The sequence below is a fragment of the Mixophyes fleayi genome, chromosome 5, assembly GCF_038048845.1.
Source record: "Mixophyes fleayi isolate aMixFle1 chromosome 5, aMixFle1.hap1, whole genome shotgun sequence".
In the NCBI taxonomy this organism is placed as follows: domain Eukaryota; kingdom Metazoa; phylum Chordata; class Amphibia; order Anura; family Limnodynastidae; genus Mixophyes; species Mixophyes fleayi.
In genome coordinates this window covers 44,395,879-44,423,522 of record NC_134406.1, presented here as the reverse complement: position 1 = coordinate 44,423,522, position 27,644 = coordinate 44,395,879, and the positions used below count along the sequence as shown (strand labels likewise).

General features: G+C 38.6%; 1 protein-coding gene across 3 annotated transcripts in view; it reads left to right on the top strand.

Moving 5' to 3' along the window:
- UBE3C (ubiquitin protein ligase E3C) overlaps positions 1–27,644 on the top strand; it is an 84,551-nt gene that overhangs the window by 33,234 nt on the left and 23,673 nt on the right. For all 3 annotated transcript variants that reach the window (XM_075212116.1, XM_075212117.1, XM_075212118.1), the window contains exons 12-19: positions 11,974–12,060; positions 12,233–12,390; positions 16,444–16,676; positions 19,475–19,579; positions 21,357–21,444; positions 24,254–24,351; positions 25,614–25,746; positions 26,304–26,551. In XM_075212116.1, coding sequence (XP_075068217.1) covers positions 11,974–12,060; positions 12,233–12,390; positions 16,444–16,676; positions 19,475–19,579; positions 21,357–21,444; positions 24,254–24,351; positions 25,614–25,746; positions 26,304–26,551 — 1,150 coding nt within the window. The remainder of the gene's footprint in view (positions 1–11,973; positions 12,061–12,232; positions 12,391–16,443; positions 16,677–19,474; positions 19,580–21,356; positions 21,445–24,253; positions 24,352–25,613; positions 25,747–26,303; positions 26,552–27,644) is intronic.

The window sequence follows — 27,644 nt, the reverse complement described above, 5'->3', positions numbered from 1 at the left end:
AGATAGAGTCCTCCCAAGACCTTTGGATTCGCGGGATCATGATGAGTGAGTATCTGGTAGACCTGTCAGGTCCAGCCCCTCGACGCTTCTTTGCAACATCCTTACCCCGCGATCCAGAAAGGAGACTGGCGATATTGCTCTGTGTCGCTTCTCTGCTTTCTGCAGGAGTCATTTGCACGGTACCAGACAACCAGAAAAGACGGGTTCTATTCAAGCCTGTTTCTGGTCCCGAAGCCGGATGGATCATTCCGACCCATCTTAAATCTAAAAATGTTAAATCTACAACTAAGGATGGACAAGTTTCATATGGAATCCCTCCGATCAATAGATCTTCAATAGATATACAGGACGCTCCCTTCACTTACCCATTTGGGAGGACATTAGTCACTTCTCAGATTTTCGGAAGGATTGGCTCACTACCAATTCCGAGCACTCCCCTTCGCCCAGATTTGACGCACAGATTCTCTGTTTATCCTTTTTTCATTCACATTAGAGGCAATCCATTGCAAGATGGATTACTGTATCTATTAGGCAGGCATACATCAGTGCTAACCAACCTGTGCCAGGTCTATTTACTGCCCATTCCACTCGTTCGGTGGGGGCGTCTTGGGCAGTGAGAAATGGTGCCTCAGCGGACCAGCTTTGCAGAGCAGCCACCAGGTCCTCAGTCCATACTTTTACAAATTTCTATTAATTCCATGTCTTTGCCTCTAGAGACGCCAATTTTGGCCGTAGTGCTCTACGTACTGGGCTGTCAGAGCGGTCCCCCCACCCTTAGGGGGGGGCTACTTTAGAACATCCCCATGGTAGCAGTGTCCCCCAGAAAGGATGAGAGAGAAAAGAGGATTTTTATACTTGCAATAAATCCGTTTCTCTGATTCCATCTGGGAGACACTGCGTTCCCTCCTTTCTGCTCTTCCACTGTATGTTCTTTGGTTGTTTGGCCTATCTTCCTTGGGGCTTTATAATTAAACTGAGGAGCTACAGGGGGTTGCAGAGGGAAGGGGTCGGTCAGCCTGATACATTAAACAAGTTAACTAGTTAAGTGCCAACTCCACGCTCCCCTCATACAACCCCATGGTAGCCGTGTCCCCCAGATGGAATCGGAGAAACGGATTTATCGTAAGTTTTTAAAAATCTTCTTTTCATCATCAAGATTTAGCTCGGGTGGCTTTAACGTTGTGGCTGTTAAAGCCATGATCCCTTAGGGCTACAGGTTTCTTTAACAGCTTGGTTCAGACCATGCTTAATGGTAAAAAGCCAGTTTCAGCCAATAATTATCACAGGGTGTGGAAAACATTATATCTCCTGCAGTAAAAACAAACAAACAAAAAAACGTGATTTCCTAACTCTTTTCAGTTGGCTTGTCTACTGCTGTTCTTGCAGGAGGGCCTGGATAGTTTGAGACTTAGCTCTCTGCAGATTCAGTTTTCAGGCCTCTCGGTTTTCAAAGAAAACGCACACAATTTTACAGGAGGTGTAGACTTGGATAGCTAATTGGAATCTCAATCTGTTGTTGACGGCTTTAGAGCATCCTCTTTTAGAACCTTAGCGTTCTGTGGAGGTAAAGTTCCTTACCAGGAAGACTACCTTTCATTTTGCTATTTCAACAGTTAATACAATTAGGTCTCCAAATCTCTTATCTCATGAAATCAGGACTGTCCTTCAGACTAAACCTTCTTTTCAGCCTAAAGTGATCTCCAAGTTACACCTAATTCAGGACATTGTGATTCCAGTCTTAGGCAGTGGTAAGTGTCCGCAAGAACTTACTTCTTCAGACAAGTTTATAGTTTTCCTCTACCACCCTCTTATTCTTCCTAGGTTACCCTATTACCACCCTCTACACAGCTAACACAAGATAACAACCCACTGACCAATATAGTTGTGTGACTGAGCATACAGTCCTCTAAATACTTTGTAACCTTTGCATTTCAGCTGGACAAATATTCAATATGATGTAGCACTTACCCTTATGTATCAAACCATTGTCCCATAGATTGTAAGCTTGCGAACGGAGCCCTCTTACCTCTCTATCTGCATGTATTACCCAGTATTGTTTTATTACTGTTTGTTCCCAATTGTAAAGTGCTATGAAATCTGCTGGCGCTATATAAATAAAAGATGATGATGACTGCTCTCTCTGTGGATGTTGTCAGGGCTTTGAGGACTTATGTGCACAGGATAGTCAGTTATACACATCTGTGGGCAGCACGGTGGCTTAGTGGTTAGCACTTCTGCCTCACAGCACTGAGGCCATGTTTGTATGTTCTCCCCGTTTTTTTGTGGGTTTCTTCCCACACTCCAAAAACATTCTGGTAGGTTAATTGGCTGCTATTAAATTGCCCTTAGTCTCTCTCGGTCTGTGTGAGTATGTTAGGGGATTTAGATTGTAAGCTCCAATGGGGCAGGGTCTGATGTGAATGAGTTTTCTGTATAACGCTGTGGATTTAGTGGCGCTATATAAATAGATGATGATGACAGGACCCATGAAGTGTGCAGGATGGCTGGCATTCAGGTAGACCATTGATATATTGTCTTCCTTGCAAAAAAAAATAAATGATTCTCTGTTAAGTCATTTCGAAAGTGGGTCGGTCATCTTCACATCAACCAAGCAGATGTTGTTAAAACCTCAATTTGTCTAGATCCATCTGTTAAATATAATCTGTAATTTATTTTTTCTACCATTTCTACAAAGAACAGTAGAAGGAGCAGACTTTCTTACACTTCTTAAATGCTACTGAATTTGTCTTTTGCATACTGGAGCCACAGGCATTAGGTGTCAAATTCCAGTGGGAAATCGAGAGATATATTAAAAATTAAGGAATAGTTAACCCCCCCCCCCCCCCCAGAAGACAGATCAGTCATGGCATATGGTTAGCTTGTCTTATACTTTGTGTGACTATTATGTGACCAGTTGTGGGTATGTGGACAAGATGATACCAGTGCAACTTTATTAGCCCTGAACGAAACCGAGAAACACTGAAAAGGTGACGTTTGCTCCAAGAAAGTGATCTCCTCTTTGGTTGATTGGCCATATGTAAGTTTGTTGGCTGGAAATTGCTATAGGGTTCATATTGCTTTGTTTTGCACTGAGAATTGAGATGGAGAACTTCAGTGGATGTTATACTTCAGCAGATATACCTGAGTGATTACAGCTAATGTCCTGTTTATCATGGTATGTAGAGAGACCATAAAGTGAACTTAAGTCCAGTAAGGCATTGATGTGAATCCATTTCAGCCATAATGCAAACAGCACTGCAGCAATCTCATTAGGGTTTGTCTTGGGCGACTGATGTTTATTGCTGTCAGGAAGTAAAATGTCAGGGAAGCTGTCATCCTTCGATTAGGGCCATTAGCTTGTTTTCTGAGCTAATGTCATTCAAGCAGGATGTGAGAAGTAAGATCATAGTTTTAGTGTTCTTGACTTGTGAAAAACTGTCTTGTCCCTTAAATAACAACAATGCTGTTCTGTTACCTATATGACATCCACTTCATGTTGGTGTGTTTTGCTTTAAGAGACTATGTTAAATGTTCCACTCTAGCACTTTCAAGCTTTATTATGTTCTACTGAAACTGGGAGGTATCTGTGTTTTATACACACAGACATGTGGAAGAATTAGGCAATCACAATAGTTGTCTTTACCAGAGCATACCTAAAAATGAGAATCTATGGAAGTGATCAAGGATAATTCCACCAGAACTTAAAATTTAGTTTTGGGCGGTAGAAGTAAAAGTCTGTCCCAAAAGATTACTTTTTCTAGGGTGAATTCTTGCAGTGCGGCAGCTTCCGTTGTGATGCATAGGCCCACCGCTGTTCCTCTCGCTGACTGTGTTTCATCTATATACCACCTATCTCCTTTATAATGCTAACTCTCACTTACCTCGATTACTTAGCAGTATCTACTTTCTTAATAGTTATATAATGTTTCGTCTTTATCGAAGGTAATCATTACACCGATGCTGGAAACGCCAACATCGGATGCCCCCGAAGCTGTATTTCCCTACAGAGTGGTATTAGTGACAGCTTAAAAAAAACACGTGAAACAATTCAGAGGAATGAAGATCTCCGCGGCCTACAATGGCGTCACTTTGATGGGCGACACTATGATTTGTGCTGTTAAGGTAGTAATTTAAGGAGGCGCCGGCTGTACAATGTTGTTTAGAAAGCCTAGTACATTGCAAAGCCGGCGCCTCCTTAAATTACTACCTTAACAGCACAAATCATAGTGTCGCCCATTAAAGTGACGTCATTGAAGGCCGCAGAGATCTTCATTCCTCGGAATTATTTCACGTGTGGTTCTTAAGCTGTTGCTATTATCACTCTGTAGGGAATTACAGCTTCAGTGTGAACACGTTGGGGTATCTGATGTCGGCGTTTCCAGCATCTCTATAAGGTACCCAACCCATCTATATACCACTTATTATTATTATTATTATTATTATTATTATTATTATCTTTAACTTATAAAGCGCCACAAAGGGTCCGCAGCGCCGTACATTACATATACAGAAAACCGAGAACCAAGACACAACATGATACAGAAAGAACAAAAATATATACAAATACATGTTACAAGGTAAAGGAAATCAGATTATTTCTGGGACAGATAGTGAAAGTGATGGTAGAAATCAGCGAGAAGTAGGCCGAAGCATAAGAAAACAGGGCTAGGGAAGCAGGCCAAGAGGTACAGAGGGTGATGGAATAGTAGAAGGAGCACACAAGGAAAAGGGCCCTGCTCCTGAGAGCTTACATCCTAAAGGGAAGGGGGAGACACAAATAGGGTGGTACTAACTGGGGGAGAGAGCCAGGACAAGGAAGTTATGAGGAGGACTGATAGACTTGAATAAAGAAATGAGTCTTAAGGGCACGCTTGAATCCTTTGAGCGTAGATGCTAACCTGATGGAACGTGGAAGATCGTTCCACAGCAGGGGGGCAGCCCGGGCAAAGTCCTGAAGACGGGAGTGAGAAGAGGTGATCAGTGAAGTAGTGATGCTAACCCTCGCTTACTTACCTCGATTACTTAGCAGTATCTAATTTGCTAATCATTATACAATGCTTCATCTATATACCACCTACCCCTTTTTTAATGCGAACCCTCGCTTACCACAAAGTATAAAAGTCCTTCAGAGTGTATTAATTCAATTGTGTCTGCTTGATTCTGCTGCATTATTACACCAGTTTAGGCCTTTATTGTAAGCTGATGCCAAAAAGGTGGAGTACTGCATTTTATTACAAATGATACACTTGCACAAGTAACTGTAAAAAGAAATAAAAATAAAAATTACATTATTCAATTAAAAAGTGAATAATAGGTCCTGAAGTTGATTGTCTAACCTGCTTCCAATGATCTAAAAGCTTAAGAACTAGTCTGTGGGATTCTTTGTGATTCTGTATTAAAGGGGGGGATGCTTAGATGACCTGAGTGAGCCTCTGAGACACAGTATTTGTTAGTGATTCATTTCTTTTTTTTTTTTTCTGCTTCTATGAATTTAGTGCTGGAACACCATCCAAATGAACAGTAATTCAGATCATTGTATTTAATTACAACTCATTTTATTGATAAAATCTTGGGATCTCTGAAACCACTCAAAGGACAGTGCCAGATATTTCATTAGTGATTGCACAATTCTCGTGTATGTGTGTAGTGGCATGATGTGTGACATGTTTAATTTATATGTAACTACAGCTTGATGAAAACCGTGGTTTAGTGGCATAGGAGAGAAAGATTGGCATCCGGTGCTCATGAAGAATGTGGGATAATGTGGATGGGGAAGACCGCATGACTTGGGGCTCATAGCTTTATACACACATATCTTTATGCTAGATTATAGCAGCTCATTATTAACAGGGTAATCTGGGCATGCATCTAGACCCTTTAATTGATGTAGAAGTTCAGAGGAAAGCTACATGAAATCTGTGTATCTCAGCCATGTTAGACGTAAAGCTGGATACACACTACAGGTTTTTCACCCGATTATCGTGCCAATCACACGATAAACGAATGTTCGATCCGATATCCCATTAGTGTGCACGCTCCCACAATCATGTTTTATCATACCAAAGCACATCGTATCGTTTCACTTTATAAGCAGACTAAAAATCACTCTGAACGATGTCGGGCAAATTCTGCAGTGTGTACGCACTCACGACGAGCAGTGTGGGCAGATCTCCATAGAGCTTACAGAGTCCCAATCTTTTCAGCAGATGGTTATGACAGATGAAGATCACAGATCTGACTGTAAGTTGTGTAGGTGTGTACACATGAATAGACGTGCTGATCGGGACTTTCAGTCGTTTGTGAAATCGTTAGATATCGCATTGGGAGTAATTTTCTGTAGTATGTACCCAGCTTTAGAGATATTTGGTGAATGTGATTTAAACTGTCTGGGAAGTTCAATACATAGATCAGACGTTTTATCATAGCTATCTACCTTCAGTGCGGTAAAACCGCACCAAAATTAATATGTGATCTAATAATGGCTAACAAGAAAAAATTGCAAGGAAATCTATCGGGGGGGGGGGGGGGGGGGGGGGGGGCTTTTTGAGAGAAACACATGGTGATATTTGCTTAGCATCACAGAAGTTGCATTATGCAATAAATTATTCCTTACCTTTAAATTAACTTATTTATTTGGTTTTGTTTACCTCCTGGGTTAAGCTTGTAATGATGATAATAAGAAGGGGCCCAAAAAGAAGCCTTTAGGTGAAGCTGGGTACACACTACACTGTTTTCATCCAATAATCGGCTTAAACAGCCGACATACGACCGCTCGTTCAAAAGTCGGGTCAGTGTGTACAGTGACACGATGGTCGAAAGTCTGCCCGAATGGACGATTATCGCCTCATTTGGTTGGTCGTACCGTTTAATATTTTCGTTCCAATCTCGTTTCCGCTGTGTAGTGTGTGTATAAACTTCCGACCGATCCACAACAGGGAGTATGAAATTACAGTCATTGTTCACGACAACATGGCTGTAAAAAGTCGCTAAAGGGACATCCGCTCTTTCCTTTATCGTCCTAAACAAGGCTAGTGTGTATGCAGTCCATGGACCGAGCGATCGGAACACCGATCGCATGTAAAATTGCTCGGCATAAAAAGTTGGTCGAAATTTCTGTAGTGTGGACCCAGCTTTACACACACAGTGATCCACCTGAAAATCTAACAACTTTACAATCTGATTACAGGCACCATGGCAATGTACAATGTGAAATAGCAGATCCATTGCATTGCACTTTACTAAGAAGACATATGTTTAAACCAAATGGGTTTACTTTGAGTGGACATTTGTTAGAGAGTAAAGATATGTTTTAATACCTCAACCAGCTTCCACGTCTATATTGACATTTACAAGGAAAACTGTTAGCAATCAGCAGTCCTCTGCATTCCAGACCTGTTAAGTAATGGTATAAAAACACAGTCATCCTCGTTACCTGTCTGACGGCTACCTAATCAATAGGGTTTTTTTTTGCAATACAGAAATGTCTCAAGGTTATTTGTCTGCAATTTAGTGTGGAAAATGCTATTTTTTTTTCTTCCTTTTTTTTTTTTTAAAATAAATTGTTATAGCTTTCAGCTAATTTATTTCTACTTATTCTGCTATTGATTTTTTTTTTTTTTTTTTAATGTTAAGTGAGCAAATGAGGGAATTGTACGTGTTGGCTTGTCACTTACCGAGCCCAGTATGCTGATAATTGTGTTTCATAGGCAAATGTCACAGTAAAAAATCTAGATTGTATTACAAAGTAAAACAAAGATTTACTGTTTGATTCAATTTAGAAGTCAATTTAACCTTGGTTTTTCCATAGCTACAAACAACCAATATTTGTTGTGGCTCCCCAGGGCATGTCAGGTCTGCACTATTGATTCCACTAATCTTTAAAGTGCATTACAAGTCTAAGTCTACTTAGCTGCTCTATTCATTTGTGGCTTTCTGGGGAGGAAGGTTTTCATTCAGAGGCGTTTTACTGTTGATTGGTCAGATGACTGCTTGTGAGCGTCTATTTATACTTGTCTACACTTCACTATGGATGGGCTGAATAATGTTCAGACATATTCTAGGCAGCTGGTGGCTCGCCAGCTGCTGAGGAACTACTAGTCCCATCATGCAGAGTTTGGCAGGGCATGCTGGAGGTTGTAGTTACACAACAGCTGAAGAGCCATACATTGCCTATGTTGGTTCTAGACCAAGTAAAACCTCACAAGTGACATATTTATTGTCATAAAGAATTGTAAGTAACAATATATTTTTATATAAAGTGTATAATTGTTTTTTGTTTTGCCCTTTTTTTCTTGTAATGGTTTCATTTAATATTGTAGGACATGGTTTTTCTTTGTGTGTTTGTTACATTAGTTTAGCCAAGTGTTGGGTGGGGGCAGAATATAATTTTGCCAATTTTCCTGGTTTTCCCAGAACAGTGTTGACATTTCTTACTTAGAATGGTTATTTCCCCCAATTTCAGACTCCTTATGTAGATAGTATAACAGGATTAGGATCATATCACTTTTACAGCATTAGGCACCTGTAAGGTTGAGCAAATGTTATTTAACATGCGTGTCTCTGTTGCCAAATTCTATCAGTCCCAGCATAATACTCAATCCCAGCTACAAAATAATAATCCGTGTGTGCTTTAATTGCTGTGGCACGCTCTATAGGGCGGTTTCTGTGTTCTTTACAGACTTTGCTTGATAGATACAGTATGTGGAGCACTCCTGGCTCCTGCACAAAGTGGAGGCCGGCAACTATTTTGTGGGCCAATATTAATGAGAATGCAGCTTAAATATTCACTAGGAAGTGAAGTGTCTGATGTTTCTAGGTCGTCATCATCATCATCATCATCATTGTTTATTTATATGGAGCCATAGATTCAGTAGTGCCTAACATAGTCAAACAGATGAGATCTATATGAGAACAGTAAGCATAATAATGGGTACAGATAAGCATATAAATACATGAATGGATGCTATTAACAGTACAAGTCACATGGCATACAGAAACAATTCAGCAGAAGACCTGACAGGGACATGTGAGACTGGACAGACATGAGACAGGATAGAGGACATTCTCTTTAGATTAGTTGGGACCACATACACGGCAGGTGCATATCAAGGCTAATATCAGATGGGGAAAATACTATGCAGTCTGTGTATAAGAAAAAAGGTGAACAAATAATACTTTTAAAACTTTACCGATGTTACTTGCCTGTGTGACAATAGCTTAGCCAATACATGCTAATCCGACCCAGCTATGATAATGTTGCAAGTACAATTTATGAAACTTTGAATATGGGAAAGAACTTTTTGCAGATTGTATAATAACAATAATAATGGTAATAATTTTATCTTAAAGTGTGTGTGTGTTTTTTTTTTGTTTGTTTGTTTTTTTGCCCCTGAAAATGTTAAATCTCTGATTCCTTTCTGGCTATGTTTCACAGTATGTCAGTGTAGATGTAAGTGAGATTTCCTGGTGTTTCACCGGCAGTATGAATAGATTCAGACTTTCCTCACAGTCTCTACTTGTCATCAGGAATACAAAGTACGAAGCTGGTGTTCTGGTACCTGTGTTTTAAAAAATAAAATATAAAAAAATGCTATAACTAACAGCTAGCGGTCAGATGTTTGCGTTCATTTTCTAAGATAGGTGAAAAAAGACTGGTTTACAGCACATTTTGTATTGCTCCATATATCCTAAAGGTCCCCATTTTTAATGTCGTTTTAGCTTGTAATATGGCTTCACCATTTTGTACGTTATTATTAAAATATGGTGCATAATTCAGAACACTTAAATAGAAAACATTCTGCAGAAAAGCGTTTTCATTTAAAGGTTTAATTACTAGTCCTAAAGTAATCTGAAATGTCCGTTGTAATAAGGGGTTAATAGAAATCCTCATACCTTTTGGTTTTCTAGATGATTTGTTGAAGTGTTTGCTGATTTTTGGCTAACTGTTTAACACTGATAACCTGTGGCTTTCATCCAGTGCTAATCTGCTAAATAATCTGGGAACACTGACACCCAGGTGTGATGTTGGACATACCACACAGTACTTTATGTGAAAACCATACATCCCTATTCCCAACTTTCATGTGTCAACAGTGCATTCCGTGACCTTCCTTTCAGGGGAAGAAAGAACAACCTATATTAGATTTTTCCCTTGTAATTGCCCTTTGATTGTGTTTTTCCAAGAGATCCGCCATTGTATTTTAATTGTTATCTTTGTGGTTTATCAGCGAAATACTATCAGTGCTGAAAAGGATGAATTGTCTTGACCAAAGCACTGTCCATTTACAGCTGGGTGACAGGATACATGAATAGATTTCAGAGTATTGGCTGCCATGTTCTCCCTGTGACATCTTGTAGTTTGGTAGAGGTGACAATATTTTGAGGCTTCCTTTTAAAGCCTATTGTGTTGACTTCATTATGTTAAGTGATTGTAGTGGGAAATAGTTCCATGTTTATGACCCAGGCATATTTAGGAGAAACTCAGCATTCAGCTAATTAAGTTTTATTGGTGTTTCTGCTGAATAAAAGCTTAATGAGTCATTTAATCATTGCATAGAAGGAATTTCACACTTCATTTTACAGGCCTTAGGCAAACATGAATCAACTTTGTGCCATGATTGGCTGAGATGCCTTTTAGGAACATAAGTTACATGCCATTCATCAGCCTTTTTATGTTTAAACAATGCAGTCAGACAGTGAAATAGATTTTAAAGTGTTTGACACCTGCACACATTGGCAGCAACCATTCTGTAAGCTGAAGCAATATTCCTTGTGGCGTGAGACGCTTATAAATGTGTCTGTGTTCATAGAAAATAAAGTTTAGTAGTTAAGAAAACTTACATAGGCCAGTACTAACTTTTCATACAGCGGCTCTCCAGACAGTCTGCTTCAATGACAATGAATGTGGAAACTGTGTGCGCTTAGACCCAATGGGATGTGAGAGGTGTAATGCCAACAGCTGGGCTTGACCCACTGTTGAGGAAGGACAGCGGAGACCTTGGTTGAGCATATAGTGAGGATCCTTCAGACGGAAAATGTCATTGTCACCTGTTTTAGTCCATCATTTATAGCAAGCGTGTAGACTTGGAATATTCTGTTTTGCTAAATTATAAATTAAATTTGTTAAAGATTAAGCAAAAGTGCCAATATACATCAAAAAGCACTTCCATACTTGAAAGTGATAAAATGGTTCACTGCACGTTAGTAGAGGAAATGGCTTGTTTTATGGCACCTAATGTTTATCTATTTCACTTAAACACTAGGCATTCTATAATTATGGTTTATACTTGCTAAGCTGACAAGTCCTCCCACAGATGTGGTCAGGGCCTGGGAGGCGTTCTGCCAAGGAGCTTTTGTTAAGTGTAGAAAGCGCAACAGGTCACTCAGCCATTTCCTCTGTAGTCCAGGACCAGACTAGTGCATCGGAAGGTCACATTTGACAATTACATTTGTGAGATTGCTCTCCTGTTCAGTCTGTTATTGATAAGTGCAAATTGCCACAATAGTCCATGAAAATGTTGGCTTAAAGGATAAATACACCCCTAAAAGATGCCACCAAATTAAAGTCATTACCCTGTATACTAAAAGTTACTGGAATCAATCCTATTACTTAACATTGGAGTTCTGATGAAATTGCCTGTTAGAAAGTGAAATAGCGGATCTGACCTACCAGGAGCAGATTTCGTTGGGTGCAGAAATCTAAATCACAGTGTCAAATTAAAGCCACCAGGTATTTGTGTGCTACATATAAAAACAGTACTTCCCTACATGCAAAAATTGTGTTTTAACCCCTTATGTTACAACATGGTTCGTCCAGGTTTGCACTGTTTAATCACATTTGCTCCTAACTCTTTGTAAGAACCACATTGTTGCTGCCAGTTCATAGGTTGAGAATAACTGACTGTTTGTCATGTGCAGGTATTGGCAAATTCTGTGCTGTTTTCTCACAGTGTTTGTTTTCTTTTTTACTTTTAGGTTGCTTTACAGTCTAGCCTTTAATGCTAGATTTTTAAGACACCTTTGGTACTTAATTTCTTCAATGACCGCAAGAATGATTACAGGGTATGTACAACTACATTTTATAGTTTTTGAAATACTAATCTTGTCAGATGGATAGATATATAATGATGACACATTATCTATTCATCTATAACAAATTGCTTTCCTCATTCGTCATCATCGACAATGCTTGCCCTTAACTGCTATAGTAATTTGAGTGTCTTTTTGTTACCAGGTCTATGGTACCGCTTCTCCAGGTGATCTCCAGGGGGTCTCCAATGTCATTAGAAGACTCAAATCGCATCATCCCACTGTTTTACCTTTTCAGTTCATTATTTAGTCATTCCCTGATTTCTATACATGATAATGAATTCTTTGGTGACCCTATTGAAGGTAAGAGTGCTGAGATCCTTTCAGGACACATTAAAGTGCACCTGTTGCCTGCACACCTTTAATGCATATGTCACGTGCACACACACAGTGGAGGCAGCTAGGTTGGGGGTATATGTCGCCTACACACACCATGGAGGCAGTTAGGTTGGGGGTATATGTCACCTACACACACAGTGGAGGCAGTTAGGTTGGGGGTATATGTCGCCTACACACACAGTGGAGGCAGTTAGGTTGGGGGTATATGTCACCTACACACACAGTGGAGGCAGTTAGGTTGGGGGTATATGTCACCTACACACACAGTGGAGGCAGTTAGGTTGGGGGTATATGTCGCCTACACACACAGTGGAGGCAGCCATTTTGAGTGCAAACTGATATTGATGCGCCAAATAAATTCACTGAAATTAGTGAAATCAGTGAGGTATCTTATTCTGGAGGTATCTTATACTGAAAAACTGCAGTTTCCAAAGTCCCAGATTTTAAAGGCTAACCCCGCCCCCTGAAATCTGGGTTATTTTTTAACATTGACTAACTGTACACTACATTTCCTATCATTCTGTATGTTGGATGCAACCCTATACTTACTGTAGAGAAATGAAAACCATAAAAGTGACAGTCTTCTCTCGGCCCAGGAAAGGAAGTTAAGAAGAGGTAAATGGTGAATTTATAATTGACAGCAGTTGGCTGCTTTGAGACTTTTATTATTATTATTATTATTATTATTTCTATTATTATTATTCGTATGGCACCACAAGGTGTCCACAGCGCCATACAAAAATACCATACAGACAGTATACCAGGGTTCAACAGTACAGAGTAAAACAAGTATAACCAAGACTTCAATATCTCCAGGCATAGCAAGTATAGTGGTGTAGGAGTAGAAGAAATGGTAATGAGACAGAAGGGAAGATAATAAGAGCTTACTTACTAAGGGGAGGGGAAACAGGCAGGAGAGGAGTCAGTAGAGGGGATCAAGCATAGGAGGAGACAGGGAAGTGGAAGGTGATGAGAACAAGGAAGGAGAAGGTTAAGTGGATGGCTGGTAGGCCTTGAGGAACAGATGGGTTTTGAGAGCCCGTTTAAAAAAGCTTAGATTAGGGGACAGATGGATTGAGGAAGGGAGGTCGTTGCAGTGGAGGGGGGGGCAGCACGGGATAAGTCTTGAATTCTGGCGTGGGATGAGGTGATCAGTGCAGAGGAAAGGCGATGGTCATTGGCTGAACACAGGGAATGTGCCGGAGAGTGTGGATGGAGAGGAAGTTAGAGATATAAGGGGCAGTGGAATAGGAAAGGGCCTTGTAAGTCTTCTGTAATGTCTAGTTCATATTTTAGTGGTTCATGTCTTCACCTTTCACTGTATCTTCCAGCTGTACCATATCACCAGTACCTGCCCATAAATGGCAGTGCCCAGTGTCTGCTTTCTTATTGGTTGCTACCTTTTAATAGCTACACACATTTTCCCCACCAACAGCTATGATTGTTATTCCAACACCTTCTATATCATGTGTTTCCCTTGGATTGAAAGCTCACCGTTTTACCTTCTGTTTCTCATCATTTGTATGTATTTTGATTTTCATGATCCCCCTCAATGCACAGTGCTGAGTAATATGTTAGTGCTTTATTTATAAAGGATAATAATAGAGAAGTACTTGTATTGCTAATAAATATTCCTAACCCATGAGGTTTAAATGCACCCTGAATCTGTCTAGACAACAAAGTTTGTAAACTATTTAAGATGCACCTATTGAGTAATAAATTGTCCCTGGAAATGATAAAGATATTGGCAACTAGAGGTAATAACTATATGAAAATGAAAACGCCAATATAAAGTCATGTAGGGCCACAATGTGATATTGAATCTTCCAATATCTGAAATAATGCCAGAGTGAAGCAGTACTTTAATCTTTGAAACCACTTGTTGTATAATACACTTTATATACCCTTGTCCACTATAAACATGAGTTACACATATTGCCATAGGTTACCCCTTTTCAGGTGGTGTCAGCCATTCTCTTCACTCGCAAATATACATTACTAGATGTGATCTGCAACCCAACTATTGTATCCCAATCTGTTTACTTCTTTGGCCTGTTCTAGATGAAACTGACTTAATTCGCCAAAGTTTGGATTCTGCCGTTTATTGTTCTGTAGTTGTTCATCTGTTTTGCGTTGTATTTCAAATTACTGCACGGATTGCACAATCCTGGAGTTTGTTCTTCCACCCACTGTTGCCCTATGCTGATGCTGTTTTTCCCTTTGAGATTCCATACTGCCATCACCTTAGACACTGTTGCTTATAATCATTTGCAAGTTGTGCTTGTTCGTTGAAGCTCTTGCCAAACACGCCTCTCTATCCATGTCTCTGAGGCCTACTTTTGTCACCAATGCTAGCATTAACGGTGGGCAACCATTGCAGATTTTTTTTTTTATAACCTGATCCTGACTATGCTGGGATGATTTTTAAGTTTTCTTCATTTGACCTGAATCTCACCTGTACTGGAGCCTTTGCATTCGGTATGCTTGTCCCTCATTTACCCAGGTGTTTTAATTTTTTTTGTCCACTACCTCTGGTGCTGACATGACTGATTATTCACATGTAAGTTTTTTTTTTCCTTTAAGTATTATTTGGCATTTCTGTCAGTATATTTTATACTGAAAACTGTATAGAATATTAAACCCTGCTTGTAATTGGGATACTTTATTTCTTTTATGGGGAAAAAAAATCTCCCAACAAAACCATAATTATATATTTAACTTTAATATACAGGGTAGGCTTTCTCACCAGACTCCCAGGCCTATGCTTACAGGCTGCAGTGCCTTAGTGGCAGCCTATGAATGCCTTCAGCTGCCAAGGTTAGTAATGACCTTATTGGTGCCCTTTCCCATTCATCTCCCCCTGGGAAACGAAGAAGGCGGCTGCCATTGTGGTGTTTTACCGACAGTGCTTGACATACACTCTGCCATGCAATATTAAGCAGGGAGGAGGCCTGTTTGGAAGCACAGAGGATGTGTGCGCAATATTTTAAAGAGTATATCTGTAAAATAATAGGAGTAATACAAAAATAAATGCATTTGTTTTGATCTCCTCCTGTGCAAGGTTTTGTTTTTTTTATTGTTCCTATATCTGAGCTCAATGGCCCTTGGGTTTTATATTTAACGGTGTATTATATCAATTTGTTTTTTGTTTTGTTTTTCATTTGTCTTTGTTCATCATTTGTATTGTATTTGCTTTTCTTGAAAAAAAAAATGTATTTGCATTGTTTGTTCCTAGTAACATTTAGACAATCAAATCCATATATCATCTAGTCCTGTATATGTTGATGTAATTCAGCTCAGTTGAGTTAAAATATAGAGGACTAACTATATGTGTCTAAGTGCATAATGCCACTAGGAGCATGATCAAGTGGGACTTTCATACAAATGTCATTTTTCAACCTTTTGAAGTACAGATTAATTACAAATAAACAACTGTTGCTCTTTAAGCGGATGCCTTCCATACTGTTTGATGTTTTACAATTACTCCTGCATAATTCCTAATTTTTAACATTCCTTTTGATATATTGCTTTGTATTTCAACTGCTATTCACTCTTAAGTGAATCTTAAAAATGGTGAAACTTGTGAGGTTTTAAGGATGTTTTATATAAAGGGGGTGTAGCTAGTGGACAGGTGAGGGCTTTGGGCATCAAACTCAGTCTACATATAGTCTCTAGTAATGTAAATGTTGCCCTGACAATTTAATGTATGGCTTAGAACCTCAGGCGACAGGCTGTATGGTGCAATAAGGAGGGAAATTGTATATTCTTTTTATTAAAAGATAAAAGCCTTTACCTGATCTTGGGCTTCTGTGGCTGCTGGGCCCACGCATGGCTCTGAGACAATCCTCTCTCACCTGGGACAGGAATTGCCAGGTATTTTCTATAAATAAATTAGCATTGTTAGCATATTGGCATTGGCATATGACTGTGTCATGTGCTTCCTGCACTATGTTTCCCTGTCCCTCAAAAGTGAATCCATTAAAGAAGTTTTTCTTTTTTTTTTCTTTTTGCTGTTAGTGGCTGGTCAGAGACAATCCTCAATGATGCCTTTCACATTACAAGAGTTAGTCATTTTGTCCCGCTGCTTACGAGATGCATGTTTAGGAATCATCAAGCTGGCGTATCCAGAGACCAAGCCGGAAGTGCGAGAGGAATACATGGCGGCCTTCCGAAGCATTGGCGTCACCACCAATGTTGAGATGCTGCAACGTATTCAAACAGAGCAAAAGCGATGGATTCAGCTATTCAAGGTACCCGTGTAATGTTATTATTCTCACCCCATTGGAGGCAGTCTCTCTCAAACTGGAGCAAGCAGACGGTGGGGGTACTTTGTCCTTAAGCTGGTAAACTGGAAATATGATTTATTTATTTTTAAGGACATCTCCACTTTCTCCTTTCTTCACTTCTATGTAGCTAATGAGAGGTCGTATGGCTGTTAGTACTGCCTAAGCATCTTCTACCTTGCCAATTGTAAAGCGCCACGGAATCTGTTGGCGATATATAATTAAATGTTGATGATGATGGTGAAGTGACTCTGCTGTATTGTTTTAGGCGGGTGTAAACGCGGAGCCTGCTTCTCTACCACTACCAATAATTATACAATTTGTTATTCTAGACCTCAACATCTGGTAAAAACCCCCAGAAAAGAATCAGTTTGGTTGTCTATGTGTGACAAGAAGTGTTAATGTGTTAAATCCAGTTTATTTAATAGCACATGAGGATTTGTTTAATGTTGGGGTTAATAGAGCAAATGGAAAGTAAATCATTTTCTGGTGACACTAGAATATATCTTTTTCTATGTTTCTTTTTTTTTGTCTCTCTTTTTCACCAATGTCAGCACTCGGAGCTTAAAGTAACAACAACCTAGCAGAGCCCCGGATGCATCTAGTGCTACAGAAAGAGGCTCTTGACTTTATTTTTCCAAGCAAACGGATCCAGTCAGCTAAAAACTGCTCATTAAAGACACAGGAGCAGGAGAAATGCATTTTCCAAATTGAATGCTAGATTTACTGTCCGTTTAATACCAGCGACCTCTCGCACAGTAATGTTCAGCTGGAGTCATCAGCTGTCCCTCCAGGTCTTTTATCACTGCTTTTGTCAAGCTATCTATTTAATTGAAAGAAGTTAATTGAATGAAAATGATCAACTAAGCTTGTATTAATATTGCTAATGGAACTTTCTTCTTGGCCATGTTTGGAGAGAGATGTCACGCTAGACTTTAAGAAGGACCCATTAATGCGTGCACTTAACCTGATGGGCTAATTAAGCAATGCTTATTCATTCTACAAGCCTACAATAGCCTCTATCCAACCCATTCGCTCTGATTTTACAACACATTTCACTTACAAGCATGGGCCCGATGAACATTAGCTGAAGTGAGACTAAATGATAATATTTTCATAAGAGAGAATCCAGCGTTAATGTGTCGTAATATGCATGGTTTTCCTGCCACCCATCCATTTGAGTTCCACTTAAGTCTTAAATTCGACCAAATAATTTTGCTAATGGTGTTGCCAATTGCTCCTATTTTTTTAAAAACCCCCACAAAGCGCTGGCTAACAGATTGGTCTCGTACAGTAGTTTGAGTAGCTTGTACTTTGTAACTTTATGGAACTATATCGGTGAATCTTTGTAGTGTGTCTCCGTTTCCTGTGGAAGTAATTGTGAAATATGTGGTGGGTCTGTGTTCTTGGTTGTCACCGCACACACCACAATGACCTTTATTGTGTATGTTAGCAATATTTATTTATTTATTTTTTAAAAAATTAGTACTTTATAGTCTTTTTTGTTATATTTATTTTTGATTAACAGGGTACAAAATATATGTAATTATGTAATTGTCAGCTGTCTGACACTGGAATTCTTTATTCCATTGTTTGTTTGTTTTTTTTTTATTTTATTATGTAATTATTTTAAAGCAACATGGATGTTTTTTGCCTAGTGGGATTCTTGGTATTTGTCTACATAATGTTTTTTTGCTTGATGACATGTAGTTCTCTGATAAACTGCAGAGTAGGGTGTATTGCTCTTCTCATAATTGTATTTCTGCTTTATGTAGTTCCACTTTTATGTTGTTTTTTCATATATAGTTACCTCTATTGCTGGCTCAATTGTCTTTATTTAGGCTCATTATATAACATTCTATTTATTTTAAATATATTTCTATAACTATTCTCTATAGATCACATAAGGCTGGGTAAATACTGTGTTTGTGGGCAGTCACAAGGTGAACTTGGTAGTAGCTTGAAATAGGCAACGTGGATTGTGCAGGGATGCACTTGTTATTTGCGCTCCCTTTTTTTTTTTTTTTTTTATTATTATTTTTATGCTAAGATACATTGTAGTATCCTTATGGAACATGTTTCCAATTGCAAATGTTATGAGTGTTGCATTTAACATGCATAAAAAAAAAACCGCAGACAAAAACATTTTGTATGTACAAAGCCTATGTATAATTTGCCGCTCAATAGATATAAAGCAAACTTCGTTCTGGAACCCCAATAGTTTGTGTTACCTTTTTTACTTTTTTGTACTAACTTGAGATATCCATAATATTGCATTGTTATTGCTCCTTGTCATGCACACCAGACTATTTCACAATGCGCTTATTTCCCAAATATTTGTAGCCTCTCCTGCAAATACTTTCTTACAGGAGTTCTGTCATTGTCTTCCCCCTTACCAGTGTCTGCACATCTGATTGGTAGTCTGTCATGTACCATAGATCTGACCCAGAAGGCAAATACAAGTGTAAGCTCTCTGTAGATCACGCTGCTTTCCTTAGAAAGTCAGAAAAGTAAACCTATTTTTAACTGACTGTTTAAAAAGCAACTACATGTATAAATGTGCACTGTACAGAAGAGGTGTTATAGAAACAAAAGAATAATGGATATGCAAAACTTCCAGCAAATTGTTACAATTAACAATACTTATGAGCCCCTCAGAAGCCCATTTCCATGTATATTGGGCTTCTTACCTTTTTGGAAGTTTGTTGAATTGCACAGCAGAGATCCCATAAGAGTTTTTAATCTGTGACGGTTATTTACTGCAGGTAATTACCAATTTAGTAAAGATGTTAAAGGCTCGGGATACCAGAAGAAACTTTTGTCCACTCAATCACTGGTTGTCAGAACAGGAGAACATTAAAGCTGACAAAGTAAGTTTCTGTGTTGTACACACAGTCACGGCACTAATTGTCTATTCTTTTATTATTCCTGTAGTAATACAATAACTTCCATGCCTTCAATACCAAGCAAATGAATTTAACAAATATGAAACAAGACAAATATCTTATTATGTAGTTTATATTTTTGTGTGCAGTAAATGTTCCTACACTACAGTCAGCAGTTTTTTTGACATTTATAAACCTCATGATTTCCCACTCAAGGACAGCAAGGGACTAGATACCGTTTTATCCCTCCGCCAATAGTTCAGTGTGAACACTGTGGGCCTAGTTCGTGTTCGGACGCATCCTGCACACAACTTGCACGTCCCTATTGAAATCCAAGCGTATCTCAAGATAAGTTTCCATTTGAACGTGGGTGTAAGTACAACCCGCCTAAACGTTACTTGCGTTACGTAAACAGACAGAACGGCCTGCAGTGTACGCACGAGCATATATGTAATATAAGGTCACATCAGAACGCATACAAAAAAATTCTATTACAAACTAAATGAACAACTCTAAACAGTATAACCATTAATAAAAATATAAAAAGACAATTGTTGTCAGCACTTATCCTTAACACTGCTTATCCTTGTGAATCTAGCAAAATAAAAACATGAGGTATTGATTTGTATTTTGAGCAAAACATTTAAGCCTGCATCCCAGCATCAAGGGCACCTCATTATATGCAGGTCCTACTCTGACCTATGCGCTTCAAACACCATTAAAATGCAGTTAAAATCAGATGCACTCACCTCCCAGGTATATCGGGGCTTACATCAAACAAGGACTAGCTTGGAGGCCTTAAATAGGTGATTTTGTACACATATATAAAATAGTAACCTTAAGGCACTGGATATGGCAATAGTTAAGGGACAATCTGTGCAAGAAATGAGAGAAAGGAATGCACTAGTGGTCAGATAACGACAAAGGAACTGTGAACTGAAGTTAACCCGTGCATGATACTCATGCATTCTAGTCAAATCAAGATACTTAAGGTCTTAAAAAGGTTCTTGTCATGCATTTGGGCCTAGCCCAGGCCTCCTCAGGGGAAGATCGTTACTTCCCGACGCAAGCGCTCTTTTTAATGTGTGTTCATGAGGTAAAATTACCTCACGAAAATGAGTTTGAGCCCTACCAAATTTCAGCCCTTTTTTGAATTTTTTTTTCCCACACACACTAAGAATTTAGTAGGTCAGTGTATAACTCTGCCCAGCAGGTGGCGCTGTTTTTTTTTTTTTTTCCACACACACACACAGGCGCCACTAAGCATTTATATATTAGATATAGATATAGATATAGATAGATATATATATATATATATATATATATATATATATATATATATATATATATATATAATCATTCATACATACATACATACATACATACATACATACATACAATTTATAAATCAAGGTGTTCTTAAGGTGTACTGTACATAAAATGAGTTTTTATGGTAGGGCTGAACCAAGCGTACTTGAGAGAAACCCAGGACTTGAATCGGTCGTAAGTGTCATTTGCATTCAGACATGTATTGCGTGTAGTTGCATTCATTGGCGTAATGTCCGTCTCGGAGCATGCGCAGAGCTATTTGACACATATACGGCACAGCTGCTTCCGAACATGAATCGGGCCTTGTGTGTTCAATATGGAAGTACTTTGATAAGGAACTGTATAGTTTTTGTGGTGCTGGTACACAAATGTATACAACTACATTGTTGTGTGTTCTGATTTAGTTTTTAATTCTCCATATTTTCTTTCAAAGGTTACACAGCTTTATGTACCGTCTGCAAGACATGTATGGCGTTACCGGAGAATGGGGAGGATAGGACCTTTACAGTCTACTTTAGATGGTAAGTACATAGAACTGGCTAAGTTGGCTTAGTGGTTAGCACTTCTGCCTCACAGCACTGTGGTCATGAGTTCAATTTCCAACCATGGCCTTACCTGTGGGGAGTTTGTATGTTCTCCCAGGGTTTGTGTGAGTTTCCTTTGGAGTGTAGGAGGAAACCAGAGCATCCAAACACATACTAGTAGGTTAATTGGCTGCTATCAAATTGACCCTAGTCTTTCTCTCTCGGTTTGTGAGTATGTTAGGGAATTTGGACTGTAAGCTCCAATGGGGCAGGGACTGATGTGAATGAGTTCTCTGTACAGAGCTGCGGAATTAGTGGCAATAAATAAATTGAGGAAAAACCCAAATGTGGCAACACTAAAGTATAGAGTCAACAATGCTGCACAGATACAGGGGTGTCCCTCCCCTTAAATATACACAATTAAAACAAAGGTACTGGCGCAAATTATGACCTGTATAAACAAATGAGGTGCTGATATAAGTCAGAATAAAATAAAATGTAATAGGCAATGTTTAATATCATAAATAGCCAGTGCACTGGTAATAACATCAATTAGACCATATAAGAAATGGCCATATGAACATCATTACATAATGATATAGGTTGACTTGTGAAAAACTTCAACCGTTATGTAACATGCAATCCTATAGCATAGGGATACATGCAAACAGATAGCAAAGTCTTACTGTTAAAAATATATAAAATCACAGCTGTAATGCTAATGTTTCATAGAGGAAAGGACCTCTGAGACAAAAAATATGTATATGTCTTGGTCCAATACAATCAGTCATTTGATGCAGCAAGAATATGCCAGAAAGTTGCCATTGCAAACGGATTAATGTATAAGTGAAAGTCCTTTGTAACGGAACTGGTACAGAAAGTTTCTGACCCGATGCGGCCAGGAGATTCTATCTTGACTTGAGTGTAAAGTCCAGAATAAAATAGATGTAGAGAGGGGAATCACTCACCCATATGTGGTATAGGATAATTGTGACAGCAGAATCTTGCCAGTGAAAAGCTGGATTCCGTAGCGTTAGATGGCGGTAATACCTGGACGTAGTCTCCTCTTCTTCCGCATAGCCTCTTTCTGGACTGTCCAGCAGATTGGTAGATTCTCCTGTATCTGAGAATGGATGTAACCGCGCGTGTGCGGGTCGGTCCCGTGTTGGGAAAAATGAATGAAAAAAACCATATAAATGTAAACCCTGATGGAATTAGGATAAACCACACCCACATTTTTGTTTGGCTCCCCTTGTTTAAGGAGGTGGCAGTTCCATTTTCTCAAGCCTTGTCTAATGATATACTGTATGCATAAGAATAAAATGATGCACCTCTGTGTACCATAAGACCAACATAGGGCAAATTGTGTGTGTGTGTATGTATGTATATATATATATGTGTGTGTGTATATATATATATGTGTGTGTGTGTGTGTGTGTGTGTATATGTGTATGTATATGTATATATATATATGTATATATATATATATATATATATATATATATATATATATATATATATATATATATATATATATATATTTTCTTTTAAATAGCTATTCAGTTGCACTTCAATAGGGAAAAGTATATTTATTTTTAAGATAATTACGGTTTTATAATGAAGTAACTGCCAGTCAAATGTACCACAAGCTGTAACTATACAGAATACAATGCTTATTTCACAAGTATACACCATACACAAACCAAAGAAGATGGGACCAAAATAATGAAAAGTACATACCAGATGCTGCTCCCAGAGGAGCAATTTCACTTTAAATTAATTGCCATTTGTTTTTATTTTTACATTTTATTTTTAAAATAAATAAATAAGTAACCAAGTCAGTAAACTAAAAGAAAATGTAGGAACAGGTTAGGATTTGTGTGGCTGGTCTGTCTGCCAGTTTAAGCTAATTAAGAAGAAAGTTCTGTATAAAAACAGCTGGCTGTATTTACTTGTGATTCCTCATTCCCCTAAGTGGCATTCCTTGGGCTTCTAATGCTGTGTGTATTGACATATTCTAACCATCATTCTCCCCACATTGAAATCTTGATGGTGAAATGTAGATCAACGTGACTAATTGACCAGAGTAATTGAGCTCCAGCTTTCTAATTGAGGCTTACCTTTGCTGTACACGCAGTTCTGTGTTTAAACACATATTAACCCTTACACATTCACTGCTTGCTTTGACAATATGCAATAACGGCAAATGCACAATATTAACTTCCCTATGAATAATAATTTCAATACAGTTGTGTAATAATCCGCCACAATAATTTGATTACAATTATGTTACACATTTTTTGTAAAGAGGCATGTTAAGGCAGTGAATTTGAAGCGAGCTTTGGGCAGCAAAGTGGCCTAGTGGTTAGCACTTCTGCCTCACATCACTGGGGTCATGAGTTCGATTCCCGACCATGGCCTTACCTGTGTGGAGTTTGTATGTTCTCCCTGTGTTTGCGTGGGTTTCCTCCGGGTGCTCCGGTTTCTTCCCACACTCCAAAAACATACTAGTAGGTTATTTGGCTGCTATCAAAATTGACCCTAGTCTCTCCCTCTCTCTCTCTGTCTGTGTGTGTGAGTGTGTGTCTATATTAGGGAATTTAGACTGTAAGCTCCAATGGGGCAGGGACTGATGTGAGTTCTCTGTACAGCGCTGCGGAATTAGTGGCGCTATATAAATAAATGATGATGACCTTCATTGAGAATAATGGACACGTGAACCACTGGACTGTTCTTCAGCTGATTGGTTAAGTAAAAACGTACTCTTTCTGAACAGAGTAACCACCATATTCTCCTTTTATTCCAGTGGGCATGGAGCCAGCACCTCTGTCTGTCTCTGAAGAGCGTCAGTTAGCAATATTAACTGAACTTCCATTTGTAGTTCCTTTTGAAGAAAGAGTAAAGGTATTCCCTTTTTTTTTTTTTTTTTTTTTTTTTTACTATTCTTATTCTTATACCAATACTTACACAAAGTTATATAATATAATGTATGTACGCTGCATTGTTTATGCTCTGCATTGAAATCTAATGCAGAGTGCTGTGTACTGTATTGGAGCATCACCTTCTCTCTTTATGTTCTGCCATTGTAAATATTCCTTGGCCTATATAATATGCATTGTTACCCCATGCAAAACACCCACCGAAGCCATATGCCAGCTTTGTTGGGACATAAAATGTAATTTCCATTTGTGAGTGCATAATTACATGGTTAGATTTGAAAAAGACACAGGTCTGTCAAGATGAACATTTTTCTAAACTCTTGCTGTGTTGATCCAGAGTAAGGCGAAATAAAATCTGTATGAGAAATTTCTTTCTAACCCCTTACATGATAGTCAATTCCCGAACATTGTAATGCATTTTTTTTAAAGCTACCACTCCCCTCACATTATGTTGTAAGAAAGGCAGCCAATCCAATTTTAAGTCCATTTGGTAAATCTGCTATCACCACCTACCTTTGATAGGGAATTCCACAGCCTTATGCTTTTACAGTAAAGAACCCATAGACTGGTGGTGAAGCTGTCTTTTCTCTAGTCTCAATAGATGCCCCCTTGGCACCAACATGGTCTTGCCTATGACAAGTTTGTCACATGAGTGTATTGAGTCTACTACAAAGAATCCAATTTTACTAGTATTGTATACAAGTGTGACATTGTAGATTTTTTTTTTTGTTGTAATTGGTGGGGTTTGCTGCCATACATCATAATAAACATTGTAATAAGTACAGTTTTAACTAATGAATTAAATGGCCAGTAGTAAGTCTAATATTCATAATTTTGAAATATGTTGGTGCTTTACATACCATAGTAGTAATGCTAATACTGTAAGAATATTTATAATCACCTTGGCGTTCATAACCTATACAATAGGACTGTTTGTCCTTGTATACTTCTGCATGCTCACATGACTCCTTGTTGACTTCTAATATCTGCAGTATGGGCACTTTATGCACTATGTAATTAGATTTATGACCAACAGCATTTTCTCAGTAGAACTGCATACATCAGTAGGTATTTTATGTTATTGTTTAATATATAATGTAGAATACATGTTGTATTTATTTAGGTTCCTGCTGTTGTACTACAAGTCTCTCTAACATTGCTAGCCAGAGCCTCCACAACTGCTGGAGAACCAGCACATGTAATGTAATGTTGTATGCTTACTTCTAGATCTTCCAAAGACTGATCTATGCAGACAAGCAAGAAGTACAGGGGGATGGACCATTTTTAGATGGAATTAACGTCACCATTAGGAGAAACTATATATATGAGGATGCATACGACAAATTGTCACCTGAAAATGGTCAGTATCAGACTTGTATGTTTTTCTTTCAGATTTGTAGACTAAGCATATTGCTTAGAATATTACCTTTCATAACTTTCCATTGTGAATCTTTAGTTTGTTAAATTTGGTGAAATAGAGGTGGGTAAAATTATATATTTTTTGAGTCTGCAGAGGTTTTGGTTCCGTTAAATGAAAATACCAGCTTCAGTCAATGTTGGCCGTAAATGTGCATGTTTGAGTGTATAAAGAATGTGTCTGCCTGATGAAATCAGGATGTTACTTGAGGTCCAAAAATCTGGTTAGCTGATGACCACATTGTCATGTATATGATCATTTGCTGTCCAGATTGCATAGAGCTCCTAAGATCTAGATCAACCTGCCACTCCGCCAACAACAGATGAGTGCTATTGGTCTGTCTTGTGTGTAGACATATATTTGAATGGTCATAAATTCTGTGGTTATGTGATCTGGTCCAACGACCTGGTTGCCAGGTATGCTCAGTGTTGGTAAAGTGTCACAAGTAACCAGATAAGTTTCCTATTTAACACTTCACTGAATTGTCTCTGTCCTTGCAGAACCGGATCTCAAAAAGCGAATCCGCGTCCATTTACTTAACACACATGGTCTGGACGAGGCTGGGATCGATGGTGGTGGAATATTTAGAGAATTTTTAAATGAGCTGCTGAAATCTGGATTTAATCCTAACCAGGGATTTTTTAAAACTACAAATGAGGGTTTGCTGTACCCCAATCCAGCAGCGCAGATGCTTGTCGGAGACTCCTTTGCCAGGCACTACTATTTCTTGGGCAGGATGCTGGGAAAGGTAATAGACATTACTGCTTTCTATAAAGTCATGTGGGGCTTCTTGTTGTGGAATATTTGGAACTGTTATTTACCATCTTTAACGTTTTGTTTTTTTTGTGTGCCCCCAGTTACACTGAATAGACCAATATGGTCATTTCTGCAAAATAGGACCCATTATCTTCTTTAGTTGGTTAGATGTTCTTTCATAATGTATGTAATGGTATATCCAGTTGTAAAATGTTCTTGTTTCATGACAAAGAGCTTGTACGCACCATCAGCAGCTTTGAAATCCCCATCACAAATAGGTTTTGGTGCTGCGGTTTTCAATGCTGCAGACATTAGCAAATCATGTGTCAGTGGGAACGTGATGTATGAAGGACTCTACCTCTTCAGAAATGTGTTCAGCTGCAGGTACTGTTGGATGCACTTTACTAGATGGTGGAACTAATCAACTAAATAAGATCGGTCTGAGCCTTTATTTAAAAATATCTGGAGGGTTTTTGCCCCTTCATGTTGATTTGGCAAGCAATTTTCACTGGGAATGTTTTTTATCTTATTTTTTAAACCCTTATATTACAGAAATAAACTTTATATTATGTTTTTTAGGGTGGGTGGGCTGTTCAGGACAGATAGTGTTTTTCTTTTGGTTGCGTATTAGAGTTTGTTTAATTTCATGGGCCTTATCTGCACAGGTATACAAAAGAAATTGGTAAAAAAATAAAACTTTTCTGTTGATTCCTCCCACAGTTAGTTCAACCAATTAGTGCAAACCCAAATATTTATTTCAAACTGTAATTGTTCTACAGAGAATACCAAATAACAGTACTTTTATACAAGGACTTAACACTGGATCTAATAGCTTCTCCACTGCCACGAACACTGTCTGAACCTCACCTGCTCCACTATTGGTCCCCACCACCCAGGGAATTCCTTATAATGTAAACAGGATACTTGGTATTCCCCCACAGTGACTGCAGTGTGTGTAGAGGGCTAGGAGCTGAATTGTTCAGCTCCTGCCCCATCAGCAAACCCTTAAGCTGTCTGACAGCTTAGGTCCAATGAAGGTGATGATTGTGAAAGAATGCAGCCACCATTAAAAGACGACATAGAAC